General features: G+C 38.6%; 1 protein-coding gene and 1 long non-coding RNA gene across 2 annotated transcripts in view; both read left to right on the forward strand.

Annotated features, from left to right (window-relative positions):
* Positions 1-23,639, forward strand: part of EFEMP2 (EGF containing fibulin extracellular matrix protein 2) — a 56,909-nt gene extending 33,270 nt beyond the window's left edge. The window contains exons 8-11 of the mRNA XM_072421310.1: positions 3,802-3,921; positions 17,681-17,807; positions 18,858-19,053; positions 22,154-23,639. Of these exons, the coding sequence (XP_072277411.1) occupies positions 3,802-3,921; positions 17,681-17,807; positions 18,858-19,053; positions 22,154-22,315 (605 nt within the window). The 3' untranslated portion in view covers positions 22,316-23,639. The remainder of the gene's footprint in view (positions 1-3,801; positions 3,922-17,680; positions 17,808-18,857; positions 19,054-22,153) is intronic.
* The window catches only part of LOC140337598 (uncharacterized), a 402,692-nt gene that overhangs the window by 174,620 nt on the left and 201,911 nt on the right, over positions 1-26,161 (forward strand). The window lies entirely within an intron of this gene.

Consider the following 26,161-nt stretch of genomic DNA (forward strand, 5'->3'; position numbering starts at 1 on the left):
CACAGGATCAAGCAGACTTAAAGCATGCTTTTTGGAACTGCCCTAAAATCAAACAGTTCTGGCAAGAGGTGTCTCAGTACATTACTTCATATTTGATTAACTATGTTCCACTGACCCTCTCCTTAGGTGCCAAAAAAACAATACTACATAAATGGCTAGACCCAAATCCACCGACACTTGGGCTTTTTCAGGAAAAATTGGGATATGTTTTCAGAATGGCCTGGATTGAGGCATCTCTGGATAAGGAAACTAAGGTGGGGAATTTTTTTGAAATATGGGAATCCTATATAGAGTCTCCTTCAATAGCATGTCAGATTATGTCTACCTTTGAAAATACCTCCTGGTATGCTTTGCGAATGTTAGAAAATGACCCCCCTGTGGTCATAGATGATATGTGAATAGAAACTTTCTGATAATGTCAACAAGATGGTGCAAATATTTTTTTCTCCTTCCATATTATAGAAGTATACTTTCATATGCCTGTCCTTTTTTTTTTCCTTTTGTTTTTGTTTAGTTTTCCGTGTTTTTTTTTTTTTATTACATAGGTAATAAACATATCCCAGATATAAAACTCTTTAAGACAAGTTGGTCCAGAGAAAGGTAAAAAAAAACCCTGATACAATTTGCTTCAAAAGGGGAAAAAATTCCTTAAACTTAACTCAAACTTTTCTTGCAGACGCAAAGAGTGCCCTCTTGTTCTTTCTAATGATCTCAAAGTGAATAATTGGGAAGTAAGTTCTCTATATGGACCTTTATATATTTATACAGTGTGATCATATCCCCCCTTAAACGTCTCTTCTCAAGGGAGAATGGATTCAGTTCAGCTAATCTCTCCTGATTGCTGAGCTCCTCCATTCCTTTTATTAGTTTAATTGCCCTTCTCTGCACTCTCCAATTCCACAATGTCTTTTTTGTAAACTGGTGCTCAAAACTGGACTGCATATTCCAGATGTGGTCTGACCAATGCTTTGTACAGGGGCAGGATTATGTCTCCATCTCTGCAGTCTATTTCTCTTTTAACACTTTAAGTACTTTGCAAGCTTTAGATATTGCAGCTTGGCATTGCTAGCTTTAGATATTGCAGCTTGGCATTGCATGCTGGTATTAGGTCTATGATCTACCAGAACCCCCAGATCCTTTTCCATTTCTGACTTCCCCAAATGTATTCTCCGCAGACAGTATGAAGCATGCATGTTGTTAGCCCCCAAGTGCTTAACTTTACATTTTTTTAAAATTAATGTCATTTGCCATTTGGCTGCCCATTCAAACAGGTCTGCTTGTAGACTGTAGACATCCTGTACGGACTTAACTCCATTACATAGTTTGGTGTCATCTGCAAACACAGAAATGCTACTTTTTAATTCCAAACCTTATATAATTTATAAAGATGTTAAATAGTAAAGGTCCCAAAACTGAACCCTGGGGTACAACACTAATAACTCAAGACCATTCAGAGAATGAATTATTATTTACAACTCTCTGGATGCGGTCTTTAAGCCAGTTCTCTATCCATTAACAGATTGACTTTTCTAAACCTATTGACCCTAATTTGCATATTAACTGTCTGTGGGGTACAGTATCGGTCCACCACATGCCAAACTCTGGCACCAGGGAGACAGCAAACCATTCGGTTGAAGGGATCTGGACTAAAAAACTATTCTATCTGTCCTCCTGATCATAGAATCCCCTATGACTACCAATTGTCTTTTCCTTCCTGCGTTTCCTTCCCTGCCCAATGTTGCAATGTGCTTCTCCAGCTCTCCAATGCGAAAGGCGACTTGCTCACATCTGTCACAGCGGTATTCACTTTCCACCTGCTACCACTCTTTTTACCAGTTACAATGTTTGTTTATTTACAGTTTGTGGTTACAAAAGGATTTAACTCCTTTTGTTTTTAGACTCGGGGTATAAAATAGTTGCTATAAGCGGTAACCCCCAGTCACACTTGGGGTAGGTAAACCTTTGGGAAGGTTAGTAAATACAGCCTTACCTGATCTGCCGGCGTCCTGCATCGTCCATTGCCGCGATCTCCGTCTTCTTCTCTTTTCTTCCGGCTGGCTACTGCATCTGATGAGTCACCTGGGAGTTCGTGGTGACGCCCGTGCATGTGTACGTTGCCGGTGGGGCGGGGTGGGGCAGGAAATTCAAAATCCATTTGTATTGCATTCAATACAAAATAACTGTATTGTATGCAATACATTGGATTTATATGTGTAAAAGCAGTATACTGTTTTCAAGAACATTTATTTTACAGTATATATATTAGTATGAGTATAATATGTATTTTAAAAAAAAATTGGAAAAATTATATTTTTTTTAAATATATAGATTTTCTAATTTATTCAATTTATTATTTTGACATGATTTTGTGTTTCAAACTTTATTATACTCATACTATTATATTATACTGTAAAATAAATTTTCATGAAAAACAATGTACCACTTTTGGACATATAAAACTGGAAAGAAATGAACCACTAGGGAGGTTAAAAAGCCACTTAGTTCACCAGCCAAGAGTGAGCAAGCTCAAGGCGAGTCTGCCGGAAACTTAAATCACCTGTGAAGCCTTGACCACTCCTCCTTAGAAGTCAGCAAGGAAAAAAGCTATTTAAAACAAAACTGACAGTCAAGCAGACACAACCCAACAGTCAAACAAACACAACTCCCAAATGCACAATACCAGAAAACTGTTTTTTCTAACTCCACTTGATTAAAAAGCCACTTGTTTCACCAGCCAAGAGTGAGCAAGCTCAAGGTGAATCTGCCAGGAACCTAAATCACCTGTGAAGCCTTAACCACTCCCCCTTAGATGTCAGCAAGGAAAAAAATGAAAAAAAAAGCTATTTAAAACAAAACTGACAGTCAAGCAGACACAACCCAACAGTCAAACAGACACAACTCCTAAAGCTACGTACACACTTCCAATTATTATCGTTGGTAAACGAACGACGAACGATCCTGCACGATATCTGCGACCGATCGTATAGCACCGATCCTGTACATACAGATAACGACAGGATCGTTCGCAGATATTGTACACACGATAGATGCGATCGTTTGAACGATACAGGAAGTGACGTGCACCACAGGAAGTGAGCGAACGTTCGTTCACCGCGCATGCTCAGACCATGGACGATCAATGAATGACCGTACACACGATAGATGGTCAACGATCGTCGTCCAATCTGATCCGCCAGTCCAGTCGGTCATTTCCAATGACTATCCTCGTTCGTCGGCGTCGTTGGTTACTTTTTTTACGAACGATTTTTGCCCAATCGATCGTTCGTCATTCGTTCGTCGTTCATTTCCAACGATAAAAATTGGAAGTGTGTACACAGCTTAAATGCACAATATCAGAGAACTGTTTTTTCTAACTCCACTTGATTAAAAAGCCACTTGTTTCACCTGCCAAGAGTGATTCCATGTATATTTTTCTACACATTTGTATATTTTATGTCAGTCTGTTTGTTATAACCCTGATTGCTGTTTAGGTCCACTCAAGCAGATCATGGGACAGGCCAACTGGGTGTCATACATTGCTTCTTGAAAAATAACAGCATCCTACCTATATAGTATATATATAGGTACATATATAGTATATTTTCTCCAAAACCCTCACCCTTGATGTAAGCAATGTGCTGTATCTGTGGCCACCCCCACAGTGGAGCAGTAGTGAAAGTTTTTATTCTTCAACTTTAAGGATTCCTGTATTTTGGTGTTATCTTTGTATCATTGTAAAAAGTGCTTAGTAGATACTTTTTAAGATCTGCATCTTACTAATTATAAATTGTACATTCACAGATATTGATGAATGCAGTTTCTCCAGCTACCTGTGCCAGCATCAGTGTATGAACGAGCCTGGACGTTTTTCCTGTATTTGTCCGGCGGGATACAATTTGCTAGGGACCCGTCTCTGCCAGGGTAAGACTGTATAACATCATTGCTAAATTAAAAGATCAGGATAATCCATGGACATGCAGGTGCTGTGGTCTTTTTTATATACTTGAATAAACAGGTAATTGTACTTGAAACCTATTGAGTATTCAAACTAATTTATTAAAGTGCACAGAGCAATGTACAGCAGCTGATAGTATTTAATCAGATTTTAAGTAATCTCATTACCAGCTATGTTTGTTCAGCACTAGCAGTCTTTTTTGACAGCCTAATTAGGGTTGTGATATGTTCCCTGTAGTTAAGAAAACCCACACTCAGCATGGAAACTTAGAAAAATTTTGCTGCTAACCTCTTAAAAATGCTAGTAGCATCCCTGACATACTTATAAACTGCAGCTGATTTATTAATTATTTATCAAAGTGAATTGGAATCCCTTGTAAGGGATCATTACAACATCTTTATCTTGGGTGATAGGACTGCTGGTTGCTTTACATTAAAAGAAAATGTTATTTTTGTTTGTTTTTTCAAATACTTAATAAAGTATTAATAAATAAAGTAATAAATCGAACCCCCCCTTTTCCTCTATGGGCTCTCACAGCAGCAAGAGGGATTGGCAGGTAACCCCACAGCCTCCTGGGATAACTATTCAACATATCCCAAGAGGCTGTGGGGTTATACACAGGGTGTTGGCAGAATCACCTTATCCAGTCATGAGCAATCCTAAAGTTTTTTGGAATATGTGACCTAGGTATTCTTTCCGTGCAAGTCAAGAGACTCATTAAAACAAATGCATGTGGGGGAGCATGAGCCAGCTCCGCTCATAATTGGGTTACCTGCGCCGATAAAAAAGCATCTTTTCATGGCTGATCTGCCACTTACCTACACCCCCAGCATAGGGAACCTGCCTGGCATCGCACCTATGGGTCCTCCGCAGAAAAACAAGTGCCATTCAACTGTCCCGGGCTCCACACGAGGCGTGGCCTCTTCTTCCAAGATAGCGCTGGCTCCTCATCCACAGGGCCTTTCGCCAACTTCACCCGTTAGAATCAGAGCATAGCCTGGATTCTGGCTAGCTACAAACCAGCGGTAAGGCATCAGAGGAAGGCCCCACGCTTCTCCAACATATGAGAGTTATGACTCGGGAAGAACTTACTACGGCCTCTGCTTCCATAACTAAGAAACTGCAACGTGATCTGAGGGAAATAGGGCAAACAGCCTATTTCAGGAACTAGTTCAAGAAGTTCCCCTGGAGAGATTAGAAATGGGTCCATAAAACCTTGGGAACTTGATACCAGGAAGGCCCCTCCAAGAGATGTAGTGGTTAAGCTAAATTTTTTTCACACCAAAGATCTAATTCTGCAAACAGCTCCTATTTCTACATGCTTATCATTCCAAAGCTCGGAAAACAGTATCTACACTGATTTGGCACCATCCACTTTAGTGAAGAAAAAAGCTCTTCGACCTGTTCTTGTCATCCTGACCCAAAATTGCATCAGGTACAGATGGGGATAGCCCTTCGAATTATTTTTTCAATTTCGTGGTCAGATGCACCAACTTCAAACACCAGATGAAGCCTTCAAGTATTTTGCAGCATTGGACTTACCTCTGTCTTCTCAGTTTTCGGATACTTCATCCCAAAAATCTCCTCGCGATCCTTCTGTCAACATCCAGGAATCATCTACTTCTCCTTTGACCTATCAGTGCTCTGAACTACTGGCGAAATTGGGCTCACAAGTTTTCCAACTAAAATCTCCAGGTTGTGCCATCCTGTCCTATAGTTCCTTGGCTGTACCTGGGTGCTTGCTGTCATTACAGTTCAATTTTATCTTCTGGCACTCTACAGGATTCCTTGTTTCCATTTTCATTCTTTTTTTCTTGTTCGTGCTTCCACATTATTTTATTTTTCTGTTTTTTGGATTTCAGTTATGGGCAGGACAGTTGGGCAGATGGGCCCCTTTTTTTACTTTACCCAATGGTATCTTTTTTAAGACAGTTTCTCAGGCTCAGTGTCAGTGTAATACGTTGTATGACACATTCCCCCATGAGAATGTCGTCTCCTCACTGTCAGTGCGAGGTTGGCGCATCATTCTTTTATTTTTTTGGGATGTAAATCCTTGTTTGCTTAAGGTCTCACAAGACCAGGGAGTTTCTTACTCAGTTCTTTGTTTTCCATTGTTATTTTGTCTTTTATGTGTTTGTTTTTTATGTTCCGAAGGGCCATTGTCAATTTATGGCTATGCACACGTACTGCAACAGCTAATTGTTTTCTGATAGAATCATGGTCCTGAAGCTGCTCAGGGCCTTAATTTCTCCATGAAGAGAAATAAGGTGTTTAATTACCTGCATACTTCAGGCATTGATATCACCTGTATACAGGAAACACACTTCTACTATGACTTACCCCAAATTTTTGCATTTTAAATACCTACAGGCTTTTTTTTTTGCATCGGCACCCACTAAACATGGACATGTGTTGATAGCTTTCCATTAACGTATGCCATTTATTTGCACCATTATTACCCAGCTAGCAGACTCTAAAGGTAGATATCTGCTTTTGCAAGGCACCTTACAAGATTTTGAGATCACATTGCTGTCATATTATGGACCCAGTTCTCCACAGGTATCTTTTTTTTAAAAATGTTCGCTGAGACCAAACAACATGTTATGGGCATTTTGATTTGTTGTGGCAACTCTAATTTTGCCCCTATTCCTAATCATGATAGATCCTTTAGGTCACCTGGAGCTTCACTGCAGCATCGCTTGGCTATTCTTGATGTCTTTAGGGATATGGGCCTTGTGGACCTTTTGAGAGAGGTCCACTCTCTTGCCCGTGATTACACATTTTATTCTGCTTCTCATGATACCTATTCTCAAATTGGTCATGTTTGGGCACCACAGTCTATGCTCCCGCATCTCCTCAGGGCTCACATCCCAGCACTACCTTGGTCCAATCATGATCCAGTGGTGATAACATGTATATCTTTATTTTGCACTTCTGTTCTAGGAGTTGGTCAGTTAATGATTCTCTATCATGTCATGTAGATGTAGTCCAAAAATTAGAAGCTACCTCAGGTTCAGTATCTGTGGTGCTATGGGAGGCCTATAAATCGGTGTTGAGGGGTCACCTAATACAAATAGCTCAGCTTATAAAAAAGAACAATCCCAATTTCAGGTCAAGTTGGAGGCGGATTACCAGAGGGCAGTGCAACTACGCAAGCTAGCTCCCACTGTTTCTCTTTAAAGTCCAGTCTGAACTCAATTTATGTTTGTCTCAGTCAGCAGAACGCCAACTGAGGTGATGCAGATAGTTTTATAAATGTAGCATTAAACCGGGCCTTTAAGAAGGGTCCCCTGCTCACTGAGCAGGTAGTTAATGGCTTAGATGTGGAGGGTGGAGAGGTTAATCAGGATGAACATGTCAGGAGCTGGGTTACTGTAGTTAGAGGGAGTGGTAGGGGCATCCAGAAAAGGAAGGCCAGCCCTGTGTTTAAGCACCCTAACAAATTTGCAAAGTTATGTGAAGATGTGCAGGTGGCAGACCCAGTGGTGGCAACTCAAGATGTTACTGCTACCCCTAACAGCTGGGAGAGTAGCCCATCTAGTAGGGGTGTGGAAGGCAATGCAGGAAGGAGTAGAAAGTTGGTTGTCATAGGGGATTCTACTGATAGAATAGTTTGTCGCCCAGATCCCTTCAACCATATGGTTTGCTGTCTCCCTGGTGCCAGGGTTCGGCATGTGGTGGACCGAGTGGACAAATTACTGGGAGGGACTGGGCATGACCCAGCTGTCTTCATCCATGTTGGAACCAATGACAGGATAGATGGAAGATGGAGGATTCTTAAAAATCGGTTAAAAGAACTAGGTTTCAAGTTGAAGGAAGTACCTCCAAGGTTATATTTTCTGGAATATTGCCTGTGCCATACGCAACACAGGAAAGGCAGAGGGAGCTTAGACAGCTAAAGGCATAGTTTAAGTCCTTGTGTAATTGGGAAGGGTTTGGGTTCATAGAGCACTGGGCTGACATTTCATTGGGGTACAACCTATATGCCAGAGATGGTTTGCACCTAAATGAAGGGAGTCTGCTGTGCTAGGGGAAAGATTTAGGGAAATGGTGGAGGGATATTTAAACTTGGACAGAGGGGGTGGGACAGTTAAATAAGGTGGCAGGAAGATCAGACAGGGGTCAGCCACTAGTAGAGGGTGGATTGGGGATAGTTGGGGGGAGGGTTATGGATAAATATAAGGAGCTTCCCATGTTGCAAACATTGGATTATGCAGTATTATTTGTACTGAAAAACAAAAGGATTTGGCAAACATTGCTGGTAAATGCAGCAATGGTTTAAAGAGCCTGTTCACCAATGCTAGAAGTCTGGCAAACAAAATACAGGAGTTAGAAGCCTTAATGAATAAAGAGCATTATGACGTAGTTATGGTTGCTGAGTCCTTGCTTTGTCCTTTGCATGATTGGGCTGTCAACATTCCTGGTTATACTCTCTTTCGTAAACACAAGTCAAACGAAAGGGTGGTGGTGTCTGTCTGTATGAAGAGATGAGAAGTGAGAAGTGAGAAGAGATGTGAGAAGTGATCTGAAAGTGAATGTGAAAGAAGAAATTGTTGATGGACCAAGAGATGAGGTTGAGGTAATATGGGTGGAGTTGAATGTGGGGTTGAATAACACACAATTAATTATTGCAGTCTGCTATAGGCCCCCAGTGCTAAGGATGAAATAGAGAATCAACTCCTAGCACAGATAGAAAAAGCAAAAACTAGAAAGGTTTTAATCCAGGGAAATTTCAAGTACCTGGACATTGACTGGAGTAATGGCACTACAGGAACAGCAAAAAGGAGAAAATTTATGAATTTAATACAAGATAATTTTATGGTACAGTTTAGCGAAGCCCCTACTAGAAATTGTACTCTGCTGGAACTAGTTCTTTCTAGCAATGCAGAGCTTATAAAACCAATGTACATATAAAAGAGAATCTGGGTAGCAGTGACCATAATATGATTTCATTTCATATAGGTTGTAAACAGGAAGCAAAAACAGGAAAGATAAAAACATTTAATTTTAAGAAAGCAAATTTTGCATTTTTAAGGGCAGCTCTTTGTGACTTGGACTGGGAGACAATATTGTCCTCAAAGAACACAGAACAGAAATGAGAATGTTTCAAATCTGTTCTACACAAGCACACTGAAAATATATTCCAATGGGTAATAAGTTTAAGAGGTTAAATTTAAAACCTATGTGGCTCACAGCTGATGTTAAAAAAACCATAGGGAACAAGAAAAGGGCATTCCAAAAATATAAAAATGAAGGATCACCATCATCGTTTAAAAACTATAACGAATTTAAAAAAAAGATGTAAAAAGATCAAATCTGAGCATGTATACTCCTTTTGGGGGTCCGCAGCTCTGTCCGGCACAACCCCTGAGCGGGGTCAGGAGAAGGACCCTGCTGGGGGGACGCACCGGCCAAAGCTGCGGACCACGTCCCCTGTACAGTTCCCAGGCTCAGGGAAGTGGGCAGGCTGTCCGTGGACACAACCTGCCCACTCTCCCATTGCAGGCTCAGATCTGCGATGGGAGAGTGGGGGGGGGGTTATGTCATGATGACATCAATAGCGGGGTGTCTTTGAGTGACACCCGGCTCCCCACGCATGGGCGATCAGGAGCCAGTGACAGGCAAAATTAGGGTTACATCCATGTGTCCTCAATGAGCTGAGCTCAGTTATTTTAAAGCCAATATTTCTAATTTTTAGAGACTCTTTAATCACTGGCATGGTACCAATGGATTGGCGTAAGGCCAGTATGGTTCTTATCTTCAAAAAGGGAGTAAAGTCATTAACAGGTAACTACAGACCAGTTAGTTTAACATCCATAGTTGGAAAGGTACTGGAGAGTTTGATATAGAACCACATAGAGGAGTTTCCACTAGAAAATAATATAAGTGATAGTCATCATGGCTTCAAGAAAGACTGAAGCTGTCAAACAAATTTACTCTTTTTATGAGGAAGTAAGTAAACAGGTAGACAGTGGAATAGCAGTTGATATAGTGTACTTGGACTTTGCTAAAGCATTTGACACAGTACCCCACAGACGGTTAATATGCAAATTAGGGTCAATAGGTTTGGAAAAGTCAATCTGTAAATGGATAGAGAACTGGCTTAAGGACCACATACAGAGAGTAGTGATTAATGATTCATTGTCTGGATGATTTAGAGTTTGGGATTAAAAATACCATTTCTGTGTTTGCAGATGACACTAAACTATGTAATGGTATTAAATCCATGCAGGATGTCTATAATCTACAAGCAGACCTGGATGTACTGTTTGATTGGGCGGCCAAGTGGCAAATGACATTTAATATAGATAAATGTAAAGTTATGCACTTGTGGGCTAGCAACATGCATGCCTCATACTGTCTAGGGGGAATACAGTTGGGGGGGTCAGAAATGGAAAAGGATCTGGGGGTTCTGGTAGATCATAGACTTAATAACAGCATGCAATACCAAACTGCAATACCAAAATTCAGCAAAATACTTTCTTGTATTAAAAGAGTAATGGACTGCAGAGCTGGAGATAAAATCATGCCCTTGTAGAAAGCATTGGTCAGACCACATCTGGAATATGCAGTCCAGTTTTGGGCACTAGTTCACAAAAATATGGAAATAGAGAAAGTGCAGAGAAGGGCAACTAAACTAAGAAAATGAATGGAGGAGTTCAGCTGATTAGCTGAACTGAATCCAATCTCCCTTGAGAAGAGACGTTTAAGAGGGGATATGATCACCCTGTGTAAATATATAAATTGTCCATATCCAAAACTCTATTCCCAATTATTCACTTTGGAATCATTACAAAGAACAAGAGGGCACTCTTTGCATCCGGAGGAAAAGAAGTTTAAACTCCAGATAAGGAAGGGATTCTTCACTGTAAGGTCTGTGAAAATGTGAAATAGGCTCCATCAGGAAGTAGTTTCAGCAAGTACTATAGATTGCTTTAGGAAAAAGCTGGATGTTTTTCTGGAAGCACAGAATATAACTGGATATTAAAGCTTTAAAGTAAAAATAACAATGACCGTTGACCAGGGAACATCCGATTGCCTCATGGAATCAGGAAGGAAATTTTTTCCCCTGTTGGAGCAAATTGTACTAAGGTTTTTTTTGCCTTCTTGACCAACTATGTCCATAGGGTTTTATATCTGGGATATGTTTATTTCCCTAGTGGATGAACATGATGGATTTATGTCTTTTTTGAACCTGACCTACTATGTAACAATGTTAGCTAAATGCCTGTGCTGTTTGGCACCAAAATTTACCCCCATTTCTTTATGTACACTGATGAAACATCTCACTAGTAATCCTGTGGTGATTCTCCAGAAATTTTAATCGAGAGTCTGTCAGTTACACCCCACCCCTTTGAGGAATCTTTAGCCGAAATTTTTTTCAAATCCATTAATCTACCACAGATTCCAGTAGCTTATATAGAACCTTTGGGGTGTTGGCACTCTTCTCATCTCCTTACGCTACTGTAAACTACATGGGGTTTGAATCTCCATCTATCCCCATTCTCAGTGGCACTAGGCAGTGGTGTGCTTTTTCACCTATCTTGTTTCTTTTGGCCATGGAATCCCTGGCTGCAGTTATTCGAGCAAACCTGGACATAAAAGGAGTTCAGACTCATAATATAGAACATAAAATCATGGTATTTGCTAATAATTTGTTACTGTCCTTACTATCCCAAGTAACTTCGCCTCCGAATTTGTTCTCCATATTGGCAGCCGTTTGCACAGTTTTTAGGGCTTATGGTGAATGATGCCAAATCAGAAGCTCTCAGTGTATCTTTGCTGGAACAAGTTATGTCACTAAAGCTAAATTTTTCCTTCCAGTGGGTGGACATTATCCCTCACCTTGGGGTCAATATTCCGTCTCGAATAACTTCCCTGTATTAGGTAAATTATCCTCAATAAACTATTGCTTAAGTGGCAGGTTCTCCCTTATCTCTTGGATAGTCAAAAGGACGTATTTACCTAAACCGCTCTATATTTTTCCCTTGCTCCCAATTCTGGTTCTTGCACATGCCATTGAATTGGAAAAGCAGAAAATTTTGAATTTTATCTAGTACCCGCGCAGGCCAGGAGTATCTGAAAAGGTTTTGTACCTTCCCAAATTATCTGGTGGTTTGTCGGTTGCTAATCTTCACAAATATTACTTGGCAGCTCAGCGGGCTCCATAGGTGACACTCTAAGGAATTACCTATCTGAGCACAGTTATATTAAGCTGAATACCCCTCAACACTGATTTATAACTTATATTGGCCTCTTGGAGACCATTAATCGCAGATCCCACTTTGTCTTATGCACTGGGATATGGGATTTCTCCGTACACTCCGCTGTTAGGGGTGTTACAATGCCCTTTATTTGTCCCAGCATTTGACAATCCTTAAGCTTTTACCTGGTGCGCAGATAGACCTGTCAGTTATGTATAGGATTTCCTTACTTTTACTGGGGTCAAGACTTTTGCATATTTGAAAGAACATTGGTCCCTCCCAGACAGGAAACTTTTTGATACTGGCAGATAAGACATTACATTTTATCTTTCTTGAGGGAGTATAAGCGGAATACCCTTTCTTTGACAGCATTTGAATTATGCTGTTTAAAGAACCCACAACCTGCGGACATGATATCTTACCTATATATAGCATTGTAATAAGAAGGACAATATGTTGTCAAGAAGACAAAGGAGGTGTTTCAGTTGGCAATTGTTGCTTGTATTAACTTATGTGCAACACAATAATTTTACAGAGCAAAAGAAAAAAAGGGTGTGCCAATACAATTCAAAGATCTTGTGGTCGTCTCCTGATTAGGTCATCAGGGTATATTTTGCCAGTATATTCTTTACAAAGGTATATTCTATGTAGTGTGGTTGGTTACATCACCATAGCCAGAAGACAAAAAATAACCAGTATCAACTGTGTAACGCTTCTTAGCCTGACGCATTTCGCATAATGGCTTCTTCAAGGGTAATACCGAGAGCAATTACATTTTATACAAGCAAGTAAATATCAAAAAACAGAACACTACCATATATTTTCCAATAGCAAATATTTAAATAGTATAAATATTATGGTAATAATGTTCTTTTTGAATAAATAAAGTGACCAGGATAAATAAAGATGTCAATACAATGAGTACGATTATGGAATGTTGTATGTCACGATGTACATTATGTGTAGATGTCCAATGTAATATAAGTAATTTAGATATCTGTTTTGAGAGAAGGAGTAATATAAGTGGTAATTCCAGCAAGCACTTACGTTTGAACTTTGAGGTTGGATGTATAAGGAAGGTCTAGTGGAAAGGTGTTGATTTTGTATTGTACCTAAAATAAGGGTATTGATGGATACATTATTAAATAGAGGTTAGGTAATATAACGTCACTATGTCTATTAAAGCATACCTAAACTCAGAATTTTCACTTTACATAAAAGGGTAGACAACTCTTTTATGTTAAATATAAATTCTGTTTGAGTTTAGTTTCTCTTTAAGTCCTTTAAATTATTTGCATATTTGTAGATAGGGAGAAATCTGTAAGGTCTGACATAAAAGAATAGAAGTAATATCTAATTAGTGGATATGTTAGTATTCAGAAAACCATATTGCCAAGTATTAGCTTCAAAATGACAAGTATGTCAGGTTTTTGATCTAAAAATGCATTTAAGTAGTGGGACAATCAGTTAGTGTCTATGATTACATAAGGTTATTAGTAAGAAGCAGTGTAAGTTAAGTGAGTAAGTAAATAGGTATGTACAAAGTATATGTCATTATTCTAAGTACGTTATCAATTCAGTTTTCAATGGTGGTGGTTCGTACCTGGGATGAGAAGAATAAAAGTTTTCCTGAGGATATTGGCAACAGCAGCGTCAGTGGCAGTAAGAGTCGCTTTTAGAAAGTGTAACCCGACTAAATAAGTGAATTCCTGACGCCCCAGTGGTACTGGAGCGCCTGCACTGCGTTGTGTGATTGAGTACGCATGTGCAGGGTGGAAGCTGTCAGTCTCGGATCAACCACCCACCCATTGCTGGCTCAGACTGTCCAGACACACCCCTCAATCAGATGATCGAGATAGTGGCCACTCAGAGAGAGACCCGCAGCTTTTACAGACGTCTTGTACTGAACAGTCAATACCACGGTTACACCTATCGGAAACGAGCTACGAAGGCACTTTAGTGGTTATTTCATAGATAGGAATTTTTTGTTGTTCTTTTGATTGATTTAATTTTATTGATTTGTCATTTATGCAAATACACTTTTCCTCCATGCTGATTTGTACTGTTTATTTTCCCATGTTAAAATGTTTGTTAGCTTGTAATGCTTGTAAGTTTTTGTTAATTATCTTATTGTTTTGTCAAAAACCTAATAAAAATATTGAAATACAATACTGCATAATAGCAAAAAAAATAAATTCAGTAAATATACACTTGTGTACGTATACATACTCGTGCAAGTCCAATGAAATTATATGCTGTATTCCAATATACTGTTTTCTCCCACTTTTTACCCGGTGATAATAGTAATTAGAACACTTAGAAGGGGTTCATCCCATCATGGACTTGATAAAAACCTGAAAAAGTTTCTAAACTTTTAACCAGCAAAATAAGTGAGGTTATTAACAACACTTTCACATTTTATCCAAAGAAATTGCCTATAAGTACACTTTGGTATACCTTTTTGACACCTATTGTATTCTTGTGCACTCTGCCTCTGTTGTATTTTTACCAGTTAGCATGGTATGCAGTTCTTGATGCAGAATACTGTATTCTGTAATTTTAACACACTTCTTGTTCTAGGGTGACACACTTCTTCTATATAGATAATGTGTGGTGAGCAATTGTTTTTTTGATTTTTGTTTTTGGGTTTAGATACACTTTAAAGCAAACAGCATGTAAGTCAAACTTGTTGTTTTGGATAAATGAATTTATTTATTATGTTCTTTTTAGTTTTTCTATTCTATGTCCCATTAGGGATATTTTTACTTTGAGAACCAGCCAAAATTACAGATAGAAATTGAACTTGTGACTTTAAATTATTTCTGAATGAACCATCAATTTGTTAAATTTATTTTTCCACATTTGACCCCAGTGATTCAGAGAAATCTACTGATTCTATTTTAATTGGTTACCATCAACTGCTTTATAAAATGTTTACCCTCTAACTTCTACTCTTGCCCTGTACACATTGGCACACTGTGCTTTTTACTTCTGTATGCCTGCCAGAGAATTCCTTGTGTGGCTATGCATGAGCAAGTTTTAGCTGAAAAAAAGCACAAAAGGGATATTTTAAAAAGTTTTTCCACCAAAAGTGCTGGTGGTGATATTGCTGCATATCTGTATTATTTGTGTAAACAGAAAAAGACAAATTAGCAGACTGAATTAAATATAGTATGTACCCAGGGGTTAAGTATATTTTTAGTTGTCCAGCCTTAAACATTAATAGTATAAAGAAAAAAGGAGAGGAGCAAAGGCTTTTATGTGGCAACAAAAGTGTTTTACTGAAAAAACAAACTCTTTTTCAGTTGGATATCCTGTGCTATACAAAATTCACCTATGCTTGCAATATACAGATACAATTTTGTTGCAATAGCAATGTTCAAAGTACATTGACTCACTATCCCAATGGGCTTCACTACTTGGCTTCCTCGGGGGATTGTGTGGAGACATATATAAAAAATCTCCTAGCGATATCATAAAAAACAAAGTATCAATATAAAAAAAAAAGTACCACCAATACTACCTTATTCACATATGTCATTAAATCTGTCTCATCTGCTTATGGGCTACGTTTCGGAATTTATTTACTTGTTCAAAGGCGTATGCATGAGAGTGAAGGTGAGAGGTAAGAAATAAAGTTGATAGTTATGCGCGTTGGCAATCAAGAAGAAAAGCGATTTAGTGATTCCACATCTTAAAGGCGAGAAATATATATAGCAATGTGTTAGTAATTATGCTTCTTCTTACATCTAAATATTCTTGATATATAACCTGTTATCTAATTCATGATAAGAATGTTACCTACTTGTTAATGACAAGAAGTGCATGCAAATTACTTTACTGAATACTTAATACTACATAAAAATACACATGTAAGGAAACATTCGCCTCCAGGGTTTCGAATGTTGGCTTTAGGTGGAAATCCAGATGCTACTTACATCTGGAAAAAAAAATTCCATTTAGATATTATCGTTTAAAGACAAGGGATTATTCCGGTAGTGGGAAGGTAAAATTATATTTACAGTTTTTTTAATGTTGGTATGTAAGTACAATAGTTCAAGCTTAGTTGGCTCTAAAGAAAAAGAGAATTATAAGAATTTACTAAGCGTGTTCCGAAAAATAAAAAAAAAGGGGATTTTTGATATGAACTTGTGTGATGGTTTTTGTCGTGAAAGGGTTAATCAGGGTTACCTTATGTAAAGCAAATGGAATAGCATTCAGGTGTTCTTTGAGTGCCAGAGAGGGAGCTAGTTTGCTCACCTCTGGCTTTTTAAATACGTTGGCCAATGTAAATGTCGGCGTAAGGAGGGTTGAACTGGGCATGTGCGAGAGATCACGCATGCGCAGTGCAGAGGGTTGAGGCTGAAGACAGAGTGATTTCCGCCCAGACTGTGATTGTCCCTAAGCGCATGTGCAGTTCTGGTTTTTGAGCCTGAAGCTAGTTCTGCTTCCGCTCTGAATGTGGAATGCTTCTGTGAATAGGGGTGTGTTACTCATTTGAATGAATAGGCGTAGACTAAAGAGAAGTGGAGAACTGTGGAAAGAAAAAAACCTCCCACTCTTGTTCATTTATCAACGATCAGACTTCACCCGTTATACTACACAGGTCCTGGCCAGTACAATAAGTGCTGGTCAAACGAGGGATGGTGGTGGGATAAGACTGATAATCAGCCCATCTCCCCCACCTAATCGGCGCACGGTTCATGTAACAGGCATATCAATAGTCAACAATATTTAGAGCAGTCTATTACAGAGTAACAGTACAAGTTAATCAGCAATTAATTGCTGAATGAAAAAAAATTGCTGTCAACCTCATAAATTATTTTGAAAAAATATTCTGGATTCTTGTCAAAGCAATAAGTATGTCTTCTAGTAATGTTCCCATGACTTAGAAATATATATATAAAGAAGATTATGACCGATGATTGCATGCAATACACTGTAAGAGGTTTTTTAGGGGCTATATCACAGAAAAGGTTTAAATGAAAACATGTCATTTAGACCTGGATACTTAGTAGCGTTTAGATTAAAAATCTATTTCGCTTTAAGTTGTAATAAGGTTGAAACCCGTTGGGATAGTCAGAAAAAGTATTTTGAACATTTTTACTGCAACATATTTGTAACTGTATATTGCAAGCATAGGTGAATTTAGTATAGCACAGGATAACCAACTGAAAAAGAGTTTGTTTTTTTAGTAAAACATGTTGGCTACCACATAAAAGCCTTTCCTCTTCTCCTTTTTTCTTGACAAAAATTAGCAGACTAACCAGGCCAGTGGAGCAAGAGGTTAGATTATAAATTATAGTGATGTATTAAAAAAAAAACTCTAAAACATACCTACATTTGCTTTCCTTCATACTTTCCTTCTTTAGGGCAATTTACAGGACGGGGAAAAGTACATAATTTATACAGCCAGTTTTAGATCGATGACATCCCAGTTTTTTATGTGAATATTCTCCAGTGTGTGTAACCATGCTATTGACATTTCAATATTGTTTCATGAACTTCTTTTCATAACCAGATATCAATGAGTGTGAGACTGGAGCCTATACCTGCAATGAGCAACAGACCTGCGTCAACTACCATGGAGGGTACCGTTGTGTTGAAAAGAGTCTCTGCGTAGAACCATACGTTCAAGTGTCTGACAAGTAAGTCCTTTGAGAAGGGATTTTTTTGCAGTTCCCATAGAAATAGTATTTGAATGTACGTAGCTGACAACAGCCAAAATGGTTGAGGCATATACTACTACTAATTTAAAAGTGATGCTCCAGTTTTAAAAGGCCATTCTAGTGTACTAAAATCTAAAATCTTTCAAAAGAATCCCGTCATCAGAAAAATATGGAGGCTGCCAGTAGCTGCTTGTCTGCCTTGGCCATGCTGTGTTTCACCTGTGTTTTGTCTACCAATATGCTGGGTGCTTGCTCTGGAACTATAACTCAGAACTCATGAATTTATTGATTTTATTGAATTTGTTTTAGATGTGGTAGCCCTATATTCCTTTATAATAGGTGTACATTAGGTAATTATATGGACTTAAGCTTACTATACATGCAAAGATAATAAATCAGGCCCATTGTGTGCTCACCTCAGCCTATTGGACCTAAAAGACAAATTTTGGATTATGATTGATAGAAAATGCCTTTTAAAAATGCTAGCTCCCTGATGGGTTTCAAGTCTCTAATCCTAAGAATGAAGCCAGCAAAAGTCAGAGTGAAGCCAGCGCTCCTGATCAGGTTAATAGTATGAAATCCATTGGGTCAACAACAAAAATTAGCAATGGCAACCTGCATATTTTATTGGTAACAGGTTTCCTTTAAAGCATATGTGCAATGTGGAACACTGAATTAGTGTAACTTTTTATTTTTTTTAAGTTGTGTTCCAGTATAATGTAAAGAGGTGATAAGGGAAATGGAGCTTTGCAATCAAACAATGTAAATGAAGACCAATTAGAAATATAAAAGAGCATGGCAAGCTTTCCTCTCAACCTCATGGACTGGATCCACCCATTTGTTATTTAAAGGTTTCTAGATCTGAACTATAAATGTACCTATAGTCTTTCCTCTGTGTTCCAGTAGATCCCAGTGGATACCAGGTGTGGAAAATTGTAATAACAAACAAAGACTGTAGAAGCATCTCTGGAATGAAAACATTGTATCATTATAGGGCATTGCTTTATCATCTTCTTTTTTATGTTGTAGCCGTTGTATGTGCCCAAGCAGCAACCCTGTGTGTCAAGATGAACCTGGTACCGTGGTATATAGGTATATGAGTATCACATCTGACCGCAGTGTCCCATCAGATATATTCCAGATTCAAGCCACCAGTGTCTACCCCAGGGCATACAACACCTTCCAGATACGATCAGGAAACGAGCAGGGAGATTTCTATATCAGGGTGAGTGATGTGACAAAATGTGAAATTTCAATTATATTTTTTTATATTACTTTAGGTTTAGAAAGAGTCTAATGTTTCTCCTTAATTACGCATGGTAACTTTACTTAAAGGTTTGAAATCTCAACTAGAAGTACATGCACTGTGGCAATAGGGTATTAAAGGTGCTTTTTTCGAAGCCAGGTTTGCCTTAAGTCCCACCTGATTTAGTTAACCAGCTAAAACATACAAATCCAAAGGATAAGGTTATCCTCTGTGATATGGGTGCAATGGAAACAAGAAACTATAATAACTTCAAAAAAATGTATGTTGAAAGGTTTTGAAATTCTGTTAAAAACATCAAACTGCTGTTTCAGAACTGCTTGACCTCTAAAAATGTTCCAACCAGTGTAAAGATCTGGAACACAGATAAAAAACAACATATCCTTCCAAAAAGGTTGTGGCTGATATCATTATGACAATTGTCATACATAGTTTCATGATCAACAATGGTTAAAATGAAATAAAAATAACCAAAAATAATAATATTAATAATTCAGACAATAGCTAGCTGGGTTACTACAGCTGCAGTCATCCTTGAATGTAAACTGGACCCTTTCTGAATAGAAGGCATTGGCTGCTAGGCAACTTTAATCTTTGTTTTAGTTGTCTTGATTCTGGCCTTGCTATGTTCTTTACTACAATTACTGCTCAAAGGTGAAGTTCAGGCACACCCATCCAATCAGCGCCTCAGCTTGAAAACATATCATAGAGAATACACACAGTGAATAAACGTTTATATGTGGCACACTGGCAACTGCATTGGTTCATTTAGGACACAGCATTTTGCAGATTCAGTCAGCACATTTTAGTACAGGGGTGTAAAATAGGGTTGTTACTTGCAGGTGAAAGGTCTGCTTTACATACTGCACTAAGCATTATGTGCTTCTGATTGAACCATAAACCATAAGCCAGTGTACTTTTAGAACAAATAACTGATTTTTTTAAAGGTAGTGGTTGTCACAGTCATAGCATAGCTCCCATTACCTCCTTAGAACTAAAAGGGTGCATTTACATAAATACATTACATTTACATTACATGTGTAAACTTGCTTTATATTAAGGCATTTTTTTTGATTTGCCCCATTTTTAGCATTGCAGTGCACCACAAGGCTAGCTGCTGGATATACTGTATTTATAGCTTCAATACTAAGTCACTTATCTGAAACAGACATGCCAGGTTAAATCTGAACACTCAATCTGCAAGCTTGTTCCAGGTCATTCATTCTGAATCAGAATTATATAAGGCAACCAGCAACGACAGGACAGCCTAGATTTGTCTATTACCGGTTCCCCCTTAAAAGGAACCCATAATTGTTTTGGGTCATTTTTTTTTTTTGTTTGTTTTTTTCTAAAGTGAATTGTTTTACAACTGATGATTTATATTGTAAGTATAACCTTTTTTTTTACAAGTAGCATTTATTACTGATAGAATCGATGACACTTGGTTGATGGGTCACTATAGATGTTCTAAAATGAAACTACAGTGGATGCAGTTTGCTTTTAGACTGCAGACTGAGAAGAATGACACCAGAAAATGTATTACTATGGAGCATGTCAGGAAAGGAAAAATTGACATTTTTAAATAAAATCTATTTTCATTACATACCTTGTTTCAGACCAACTAGGTATTTGTGCTTCTCTATACAATGCAGGGAAACATTGGCTAGTAGGAGGGGATGACAGGGGCTGTACTATCCTAAAAACATAACTTCATCCTCTCAGAGCACTTCCTTTAAGAGCCATCAACACCAATGCAAAAAGTGGGCGACCTTTTTGGAGGAGTTATTCATAAACTAAAATACCTTGATCATTTTTCTTTAAATGTTTGTTCCTGGGATGGCTGCATCTGCATTTAGGCCTCTCTGGTTATCACCCAGATATGATGCAAACCTAGAACCAAAAATTTGTTGAATAAAACAAGGCAGGCTGGGGAGCAATGGTCTAGATCATGTCCAGTAAATATGTACAGGAGTACTGAAGCACCTGTACAACTTTACAGCACAAGGTGAGGTTTAGCTTTAAGTTAAAGCTGATAATAAGTAGCCTAAAGCTCCACCCTCTGACTTACAATTATAATTATAAATAATGTAATATTGCATATTTATCTGAATAAAATTAATGTTTAAAATATTATTTTAGTCTTGAAGATAAACATATTCCCTTTAAATAATCCCATTCTGCAAATAATCCTGAAATCAATATCTAGTATGCTTTTGCTGACATCCTTTGAACTTGGTAGTTGCTGGCAATAAGCGCCTTTTTTGTTTAGTCAATTTTATACATCAGTGACCCATAATTGAAGCCACTGGTTCATAAGCCAACATGGCAGGCTATATATATATATCTATATATGTATCTAAGTACAGGTTTTCTGTAAAGGAAAACTTTATTACAATTTTAATTAGGTTATCCCTCCAGCTTCTTCCTTGGGCCTCCTATCCACTCATCAATGCTCCCAGGCAACCCATACTGTTAGTCCCAATTGGAAAGACAGTTTATAATATGGGATTTTTAAGTTTATGTGCAGAAACGACAATGAACTGATCAGGAAGCTTTATGGCTCACTATGGGCTGCACAGTGTAGATCAGGCAGAATTGTGGACAGATGAGTAAAAGATTTTGGGAAGGGTGTGAAGGCAAGGGTAACATAAAGGATAACTATATCACAGTATGGGTACCCTTTAAAATAGTGTAAGAGGCAAGATGTTGGGGGGATTTAATGGATCACCAACATTGTACCTAAAAAGCTCAACCACCTTACAAATGGACTTTAAACCATTCATGAGTCATAAGTAGTAACTTTGTGTATGTCGCCTGACTAGCAGTAGTGTGAAATATTTTGTTTAGGATTAAAAATTCTTTGGTGGGTATGACAGTAAACATACATATTGCTACTGCAAATGTAGCTGTTTACTTGAAGTTGGAATTCTTTTGAAGATTTTTTAAGTATTTGTTTTGTAAAACTGACTATAAAAACTAAGCATACGTTTCTGAGACATTGCCTGTTCCTGTTAAATCAGCAGAAAATGTCTTTAACATTTCCTGTATTTTTCTTTCACAGCAAATAAACAATATCAGTGCAATGCTTGTACTGGCTCGTCCCATCACAGGCCCCCAGGAGTATATTTTGGATCTGGAAATGCTGACCACCAACTCCCTGCTTAGCTATCGCTCTAGCTCTGTACTCAGACTCACCATATTCGTAGGGGCAAATCCCTTCTAGAAAAATAGACACTGCATTGTCTATTGGCCTAAAAAAAAAACCTTTCTTTTGGTTAAATATATGTGTTCACTTATTTTAAATCTTTTTTGTCAATTAAAAGTACATTTTGTTTGGAAAAAAAGGTCTTTCAGTACAAAGCAATGAAAGATATTGGGACTGTAAAAGTTGTCCAGGCCCTTGCCAGACTTAGAGGGCTCTGACTTCAGAGTAATACAATGTGATTATGTAATGGAACAGTATCGTCTATAAACCTGGAAATTGTAGAATTTTTGCTAATACTAATCTTCTGATTATATTGCAGATCAGAGGCAGTCAGATTGTGCTATTTTTGTATCCCTTGTCTAGGGGAATGCCATACCAAGTTTTTGGCCAAATTCCAGGCAAAATGCTGTTAGGTACAACATACCAAGGGCTTCAGATTATGAGCCACAATTAGCTTTCATTATATAGAAAGAATAAGTGTGTTGTTCATGGTAAAGGTCATTGTTGTTTACCCTTTTTTCTAACAAATATATGGGAATTAGGATTACTTGATCTACAGGGGGTTAACCTATGTCCATATGCCACTATTTCCCAAACAAGTCCAGCACTGCAAGTTTGTATTTTAATAGTGTCACACATGCATTATTATGCACCTTTTTGTACATCCACTCTAAATATTTCACTGTTTCTAATTAGAACACTGGGAAAGGGGGCTGGAGATGGGAAAAACTGCCATATGCAATGCACCACACACCAAAATGTAACAACTCATGCATGCAAGCATAAGCACTGATTTAAAAATTATGGTATAATGTGAAGGATTGATTTAAATAGGGGTGACATTTCTTGACTACAGGTATTCCAGAAGTAACTGTTCATGCCATCACCAAATATAAAGGCAAAAGATATAGGACCAGTCAAGTTTTATATTTTAATTTTGTTAGGTTTTATAATGAATGTCATATGATGCCTGTATCCTAGGTGTATTTTTTCTTAAAACGTATGTTCACATTATTACAATGGCAGGGACCACAGCTCAAGGGATGAAATCCTAAAATTGCATTGTAAATGTGATATAAAATATAAAATTTGTACTGTTAGTGGCATTCAAGGCAACTTCAATCCTATCAATCTGTGTGAAATCAATCACACTGTGGGAAAAGGTGCCATATGCACATCTGTAAGTTTGAAATAATAATAGTGTAAGAAGCCTAGTATAATTTTTCAGCCTATTTGTTTCCCTGTCCTTGTAAATTTCTCCTCTTTGTATAAGTTTTTTTCAGTACTACAAAATATTACTGTTCATCAACAAAGATAAATAAATGATGGCTATATCATTGTCTCTTGATTGTCATAAGTCTATTATATCTAAAGTAACAAATGGCCCTTCAAGGAGGTTTCGGGTTTGTGTTTGATCTCCGCTCTGACTTGCATCCTCCAAGGAAGAAAAGCACCTCAAAAGAGCACACCTCTGCTCCAATAAAATGACAAATTAAGTGGATTGATGGGCCAAAAATTATACAGATGCCCTTGGGACTTATGACCAATTAAAGAAATGAATTACAATTTCACATATTTTCCATTTTATCCTACTTTTCACACAAAATGTCCCTCTTTAAACATCTCTATGAAGTTTCAATTATTGTGGTAAATTGTTTAGAAGTACCACAGTGGATGCTGAATAGTTCAGTGAATTTAAAGTGTATATTTATAAACAATTCACATACTAACTTGCTCAACAACAAAGCTTGCGTTATTGTGCGTTATTGTTCTGTGTGATTTGAGATGGGCAAATATACTTGAAAAGTTCTAAGTAGGGCAAATGTATAGATAAGTGCTTTCTATACAAAGTGTTTTTTCTGTGTAAATGGTATGTCCTATATTGTCCTTTCTCTTGAACTTGTATTGTATTGTGATCACAGCAACTTAAGCACTATGGTCTGTTAAAATTATATTGGCAGTCGGAGGTGAGTTTGTCATACTAGCTGTTGCATTCTGCAACTTTCCCCAACATCCTGTGGAATCCCATGCAAATCGGCCCTGCTGACCTCAGGCTTAGCACTTGCTCACTGACTGGCAGAGAATGCAGCTGCACTTCTTGGTCTCACATGTCGGTGGGCAATCATGCACACTGACATAGCACATGTAGGAGGAGCTTCTTAAAGGGGCAGAGGCAATTTTAAGGCTCAGCAGCAATGGTGGATGTTGGTGTGACTTTGCGCTAGCTCTTTATTGTTTGGGACATTCCCTTGCACAGACCTATCCTGCTCCTGCCTACTGGTATTGCCTGCCCTGACCTTCTACTTGGATATGGTCAATGCCCTGACCTCCTGTCTGGTTCTTCTCACCACTCTGCCTCAAACACATGTGACCACACCTGCCTCACTAAAGGCTAGCCCTGCTGATCAACCCTTTGGTGGGATGACCCTGGGAGCTGTGACATGGCGGCACTTAGCAGCAAAGAGCCCAGTAGTCACCAAGATTACTGGCCCATCACCCCTTGTGGGTTGCTATGGTAAGGACTGAGTGCCACTTACACTCTGCACACTGGGTGATGCCGCGTTACCTGCCAGAAGGGGGATCCAAACACAAGTATTGTGAATAGTCTTTTCGGGGTAGACCTTCACTTATCTCAATCTGTCATGAAAGCTGCACTGCAGGATAGTGGACCCCCTGTGTCACCAGCTCGGTAAGTGCATACGTGCACAGAGCGCAGAGTCTAAGCAGCTGCCCGGTCTTCACCAGAGCCTCTAGAGGTGAGGGTGTTGCACTGCAGGCAACTGCCAGATTGCAGCCCCCGTGCATGCAGAGGCAGGTGACTGCTAACAAGCTTGAAAAATAATGTAGTGCCAAAGGGAAATCCAAGAGAGTAGTCAGACGAGCCAAAAGATCAGGGCAGGCAGCGAACAAGGTTGGTCACAAAACAGGCAAGAGGTCAGGACGGGCAGCAAACAAATGTTGTCAGGAAACAAGCCAGGGTCAGTACACAAAGAATCTGGAGCAGGAGAAACAACAGTAACCTGGAAGCAGAGCCAAAGGAACTCCTTGTTCAGGCGACTTCCTGTTGAATGGAGCCATGTGACCTGTTGCATCCTACTCTACCACCAGAGGGAGTCCAGGAGACTAGAGCAGGGGGAGCACATCAGCAAAACACTCTAGTCCTCTGTGGTAGTGGAGCAGCTGACTGGGAGTCACATGACCTGGACCAGGAAGTGTACTGAGAAGATGATGCCTTAGCAGAGCTGGTGCTGGAAGCAGGGGTGTGAAAGGTGGGTGGCACTGAAGGAGGCATAGATCCCTTGGACCTGCAGGGATCTGTGACACAATCAGCACAAAACAATAAAACAAGCACATTATTTGAATAAATCACTGTATCAGTGTAAATAATAGGTCCACAAATAGGATGTTTGGAGCTTGAAGATTTTTTATTTCCCAGCCTTCATTTACTCAAATGATGCCTTTTTTTCCCTATAACTGTTGTATCTACTTACCTACACATTAGTGAACAATTATGAACACATGGGACTTTTTAGGCAGTGATACATGGCATCATACATTGGTTTAATTAAAACAGTAATATTTATTTGTTTAGTTTTAAAACCATAACAAAAACCTTTTCACCATTTAGGTGTGTAAATCCGGACAAAACATGGGGGCTCTAGTTGGTATAATGTTCTCTACACATTTCGTGGAACCCCAGTCCACTTCATCAGGAGATCTAGAGAACCCATATAATATATTTGATTATACAAATATTATTCAAGTTCTTTTCAATTTCGATTAACATTTTAAAATATTTTTACAAGATATTTTTACAAGATACACTCACATTTTGTTTGTTGCTCTCCCCCTTACTGCATATCA

The sequence above is a fragment of the Pyxicephalus adspersus genome, chromosome 9 (assembly GCF_032062135.1).
Source record: "Pyxicephalus adspersus chromosome 9, UCB_Pads_2.0, whole genome shotgun sequence".
NCBI classification, from domain to species: Eukaryota; Metazoa; Chordata; class Amphibia; order Anura; family Pyxicephalidae; genus Pyxicephalus; species Pyxicephalus adspersus.